Below are 6,255 nucleotides of genomic sequence, written 5' to 3' on the forward strand. Positions count from 1 at the left end.
GCAAGTAAACAGTTCTGCTCTGGTCTCTCTTGGCTTATGTAGATCCTTGTTCTTCCTCCCATAATAATCCAACTTCCTTCAAACCACCACAATATTTTACTTACCTTTCCAACAAGTACTCACTTAGGCAATGTGCCAAAAGTATACTAACAACAAAACTATCACTAACATTATATTCAGGCCTAGAATTACTTTCACTGAGCTCAGAATTTATCTTTAAATAAACATGTACAAAATTGCATCCTAAAAGGCAAATTCCTAGAGTTGTATACCACATTAAGCATGGCAATTATCAAAAGAAAACTTTAAACTGGTATAGAAAACTATAATAAATCCATAAGACTACAACTACAGGTAGTCTTTGACTTACAACAGTTCGTATAGTCAAAAGAAAAATGGCACTGGAAAAAGTGACGACCATTTTTCACATGACTGTTTTAGCATCCCCACAGTTACGTGTTCAAAATTCAGACACTTGGCAACTGACTCATATTTATGATGGTTGCAGTGTACCAGGGTCACGTGGTCACCTTTTACAACCTTCAGACAAAGTCAATAGGGAAACCAGATTCACTTAACAACCGGGTCACTAACAACTGCAGTGATTCACTTAATAACTATGACAAGAAAGATTGCAAAATGGGACAAAATTCACTTAACAAATGTATCAATTAGTGACAAAAATGTTGGGCATTCTTCTGGTCATAAGTCAAGGACTACCTGTTCTGAGGGGAGGAGGTGCCAGTGACTGTCAATGCAGACCCCTCTGTTAGGAATATTATTCAGGAGCAAGTCTAATCTCAATCTCTCTCTCTCTCTCTCTCTCTCTCTCTCTCTCTCTCTCTCTCTCTCTCCCCTCCCCCTCTCTCCCCGGCACTCCCCACACCCCATTTTTGGCCCATTCAAGTTGGTGGGGATTGCCGCCGCCACCTATCCCCATGATCATTGCCATAGGCGGCATCAGCAATCCCTGCTGCCTGGAACAGGCCAAAAACAGGACACGCGGAGGCTGAATATGGGGCCTGCAGAGGTGGTGGTGGCAATGATGGCAGTGGGCGGTGGCGATCCCCACAGCCTGGAAAACTGATGAGCGGTATTCCAGGAGGCCGAGCCAACTGCCAATCAGCTGCTCAGGCTAAATCAAGCTGTGCTGAAGCTGACCAGGCTGTGTACTCTTTGCTGCAAGGAAGCAAATTGTTGGGAGGCAGAGGCCGAAGGGTGGGGGCCAGCAGGTGGGCATGGCTTTGGCAACATTCGCTATATAAGACACACAGGCATTTCCACCCACTTTTTGGGGGGTGCGTCTTATAGACTGAAAAATACAGTATATATATTTGATCACCCACCCACCCCATGCCTGCCATTTGGAGGCCAATCACTATTGCTGCAGATGCCCTGCTTCCTGAAGTATGGTGCACAACTAACAGAATCTGGAAAAGATAGCATGGTCTGCTTGAAATTTTGGATTCGGAGTATCCTGTTCAACATTCCCTAGATTCTAACAAAACTGGTTCTGTCCCTGTGTAACATACTATGTAGATAATCAATTCAACCAACCTTGAATCGGATTAAAATGTTGAAGAAACTGCCTTACCATTTGATCTCCTTCTCTTTCTGTTGACAAGTCTATTCCTTTCACACACTCCTTTCTGCCTTTTGGAAGCATCAGTATGGATGGATTCGTCACTATCATGAAAGGAAGAGTTATGCTGTGCTCCTGCTTTCTGGTTCTGAATCTGTTTCACTTTCATGAGGAAATGGGCACACTCCAAAAACCCCAAAGCCAGGGCAAGATCTTCTGCTGTTTGACTATTATTATTGCGCAAGCTGAAACACACATTTAAAAGAAAATCAATTCATTTGACTGGCAATCTTCCATTTCTCATACAACTAGACCATCCAGATTTTTTTAAAAAAATATTAGATACAATCTTGAGTTGAAACACCACAGCACAAATGTATGAATGTCTACTGACAAGCCTTTTTGTAATCCAGAGATTTTTTTTTAAAGAAAAAAACAATGTTCGATTTACAACAGTTCATTTAGTGACCATTCAAAATTACAATAGCAGTGAAAAAAGTGACATGATTATTTTTCATACTGGTGACCCCATGGTCATGTGATTTACATTCGGATGCTTGACAACTGGTTCATCTTTATGATGATAGCAGTTTCCCAGGATCATGTGATCCCATTTTGCGATCTTCTGACAACCAAAGTCAATGGGTAAGCCAGATTCACCTAACAACCATGTTCCGAATTTAACAACTGCAATGATTCATTTAACAAATGTGGCAAAGAAAGTCATAAAATGGGGCAAGACTCAACAAATTTCTCACTTAGCAGCATAAATTTTGGCCTCAGCCGTGGTTGTAAGTTGAAGACTACCTGTATTACACTGGAAATAAATTCCATATGAAGCAAATTGCAAGCAGACTAGTATCTGCTTATGCATAAGTAGAATTAATCTAAGTGAGTAACTGATGATCATGCTTGTTCTGTTGAATTCAATAAGACAAGTTATATAAAATGTTAAACTCCCTCGATTTCTGTGGATTGAAGTATAAATTTATTTGTACTGAATTGGAGCCTAAACACCTACTAAAAAGAAATAATTTGAAGCTTCTTGCACCCAATTGGGAAAAGTGATATTTTTGTAAAATAGTCTAAAATTCAAAGTTGAACAAATTAGGCAAGCTTTTTCACATTTTGAGTAGCTTGCCACAAGCAGCCTTTCAGAAAGTCAGATTAGGAGAAACATTCAATTGAAAATATAATTTAATGAAAAAACAGTGAAATTGTTTGATGAAATCAGTACAGGATGCACTTACTCGATGTTGGCCTGACTGGCAACGAGTAAAGTGAGACATTCCAAACTCCCAACTTTAGCTGCCTTATGGATGGGAGCTTCTCCAAGCCAATCCTAAATAAAAAGAATAAATACTTTATTTGTAAATCCAATCACTTCATCATTGTTCAGTATTAATATTTAAAGGGATGGTGGTGATGGTTAAATAAGCTTAATTTCAAGTGTAATATGATTGTCAATCGCAAAATCTTGTCTCAGTAGATACTATTCGCAAGCTAAAAATAACTTTATCCATTAGGATGAGCTAAAAAACATACACTCTTCTGGATTGGGCCTACTAAAATTTATGACTAAATTTAGTTTGAAAATAATAGGTTTTATTTTTGTCCTTTGAAAAGTAGTATTGGAAACAAGTTACTAATTTAAGACAAACATATCTTCTCTTAACAAAACATTTTTCTATTCCCAGGACCATGATACTTCATTTAGTACTACTGCATACTCAATGGCAATCCTAGCCAAAGTAAAAGCAGAATATTCTAAACTACTCAGGTGTGCCTTCATGTTATTTGCTTTGTTCATAGTTTCAGTCAGTGGCTGTTCCTTCCCACAAAAAATGGAAAAGTCAGGCTCCATGGGAGCTACATGGTCTGAAAAGTTGAAAATGTACCTGTTGGTTCAGATTGGCTCCCGTCTGGAGTTGCCAAAGCAGGAAAAAGGCATGGCCTCCACCAGCAGCCAGATGAGCTGGTGACTGAACAAAGGCAGCAGCAGCTAGATTGACTTCGGTCCCTGCTTCCAACAGAGGACTCGGGCCATGTGGCTATAAAACAGAGGAACATTTGAAGCATAGTCCTTGCATGGATTCACCACTCTTTCATTAACAAAGGAGTAAGAAATGGCAAGCATTACAAAAGATGTGCAATTTCCAAGATAGTTACCCTTTCAGAATTTATTCCTTACCTCTGAGTTGGCATCCCATAGTAGCATTTTTGCTCTTCTTTGGTAGACTTGTCATCAAAAAACGGTGGTAGGCTTGTTGAGCACAGCTCTGTGCTGCATGCTAGTATATCTGATTCCAAGACTGGCTGTGTCAGCTTGTGAACACTCACTCTGGCTGTAGTCCCGCCCTCTCTGCAGCAAACTGGCTTCTGCACGTACACAAACAAGAGCACATGCAAGCCAGTCTGTTTGGCTGGGGATATGATTGGCTTCTCTCAACTTGTTATGCTTATGAGATAGGCGGGTGCAGGAAAGACTGAGGACAGGTGGAGCAGCCATGCAGCACTGTGCAACTAGGCACGTATCACACATACACACAAGTCAACCCGTTGATGGCTCTGCCTTCCAACTCCTCCCTTTACCACAGCCACAAGGAAGGACAATTCTAAAAGAAGTACTGATATTTATTTGGAAGTTCTTGGAACACATTCTTACTTCTACACACAGTTAATTCCTGAGTGGATTGATGGAGTTCCTTCAGCCTGTCTTGGCAAAATGTTTCAAAAGAGTTCAGCACCCTTCAGATATTAAAGATGCAACTCATATTAAAATTTATATTTTCAAACAGCTCAAAATAAGTACACCTTCCTCAGCAATTTGTTTCTCTAGTGAACTACTTCATTAGGAAGTTTTTCTAGCAATCTGCCAAAATCTTGCAAGATTGTTTTGTACCTGGCACTCTGGGATGATGCAGTATAGATGTTAATCTTCTATCTGCTGCCTCCTCAGTTATTTGAAAGTGCTATTCTCTCTTCAATCACCTTTTCTAAAGGCTAAACATATCTCTCTCTCTTAGTCTTTTCTGGTAAGACAGCTTCAATTCAATGTTGTCCTTCTAAAAGTAGTACTGATTCCAATTTGTCTTTCAAAAAGAGAACAAAAGTATCTTGGAATTATATTTGAGTAGTGTCTGTGATTATCTGTAATTCTTCAAAGATTGTTTTCACATATATTATTACCAAGTCAGGTATCCACCATCCCATCTACTCTATTTGCTATCAAGCCCCGTTTTGTGTCAACTACAAATTTGATAAAGTATTGCTTGGTCAGGATCTTCCATCCCTTTTAACAAGCAATTAATTAAAATGTGTGAAACCCTAGGACTGAACCCTCTGGCATCTCTCCTCTTTCTAGATGATGCACAATCTCCAAACACTCTTTCAAGCCAGCAATGAGTCTACCTAATAGGCAGGTCATCCAGCTGATAGTCATCTAGCTTGCTAATATAGAGTATCTTGTCATCGCTTTGAAGAAATCTAGATGCATTCCCGCAATATATTTAGGAAGTTACCCAAAGTGAAATGTAATTTGTTCCAAATAAATTCAGGCTGATTTTTAATGATCACTATGCTGTAGTTCAGATTCATTTACAATACATCTAGCCTGAAGATCTGAACGAATTCAAGGTCAATTATTCAGTTTCCAACAAGCTTGAGGTGGAAACTTTCAATCAGCTCCTCACAGTAGCCCAGTGGAAAGCATATTCTGTTCTCAAAACAGGCTTAGAAGAAAAAGAAGTTGAGAAATTTTGTTATTATTCTATTACCATCTGCAGCACTGAGGAGCTATGCTATAAATTATTTTCTCTTGTTTATATTTTGAACATATCTGGAGGGGGAAAACTTTAGTTGTTCTTAACATTCTTCACTAAACCTTAGGTCATTTTGATCCTTAGCTTTTCTGACAAATTCTACAATTCTAGGCTATAAATATGCACTATTTCTTCATGCTGTTCCTCTTTCTTCATGCTCTATTCCTCTTTCTAGTTTCTATATACGTTTATCATGATTTCCAGACTTTCTCTAAGCATATTGAAATATGGTGAAGCCATATTTCTTCTACTATCTTCCTTCCCCTATACACGCACACACTCAAAAAAAAAAAAAAAAAAAGTCACGCCCACAAAACCCGATATGAAAAATGTGTGTATGAGCACCAGAAGAGCTCATAGTGAATGCTGTGGCAAAGAGAATCCGAACTCTTCTCCCTCCATTCACAGCGGAACTGCTGCTCCTTTTATGGTCCCCCCTGGCACCCTCCCTCCCAGGGACTACCTTAAAGGGACAGGTTGCAGCAACTGGAGGGAGAAAAGTTCGGATTCTCTGTGCTGCAGCATTTAACGTTGAATGCTGTGTGGCAGAGAGAAGCCGAACTTTTCTCCCTCCATTCATAGCGGAGCTGCTCAGTGGTGAAATCCAATTTTTTTTACTACCGGTTCTGTGGGTGTGGCTTGGTGGGTGTGGTGTGGCTTGGTGGGCATGGCTTGGTGGGCATGGCAGGGGAAATATACTGCAAAATCTCCATTCCCACCCCACTCCAGGGGAAGGATACTGCAAAATCTCCATTCCCACCCTACTCCTGGGGGAAGGATATTGCGAAAACTCCATTCCCACCCCACTCGGGCCAGCCAAAGGTGGTATTTGCCAGTTCTCCGATCTACTCA

General features: G+C 40.1%; 1 protein-coding gene across 2 annotated transcripts in view; it reads right to left on the reverse strand.

The window, feature by feature from the left end:
- ANKRD37 (ankyrin repeat domain 37) overlaps positions 1-3,965 on the reverse strand; it is a 7,492-nt gene extending 3,527 nt beyond the window's left edge. The window contains exons 1-4 of one of the 2 annotated variants that reach the window (XR_015729116.1): positions 3,774-3,939; positions 3,481-3,633; positions 2,833-2,924; positions 1,595-1,827 (exon numbers count right to left, since the gene is read on the reverse strand). Coding sequence is in view for 1 of the 2 variants with exons in the window: in XM_034442892.3 (XP_034298783.1) it covers positions 1,595-1,827; positions 2,833-2,924; positions 3,481-3,633; positions 3,774-3,800 (505 nt within the window). In the remaining variant the exon portion in view is untranslated. Of the gene's footprint in view, positions 1-1,594; positions 1,828-2,832; positions 2,925-3,480; positions 3,634-3,773 lie in introns of both variants that reach the window. The other variant, XM_034442892.3, reaches the window with a different exon arrangement.
- Positions 3,966-6,255: the final 2,290 nt, after the last annotated feature.

The sequence above is a fragment of the Pantherophis guttatus genome, chromosome 8 (assembly GCF_059756535.1).
Source record: "Pantherophis guttatus breed Tessera chromosome 8, ASM5975653v1, whole genome shotgun sequence".
Lineage (NCBI taxonomy): Eukaryota > Metazoa > Chordata > Lepidosauria > Squamata > Colubridae > Pantherophis > Pantherophis guttatus.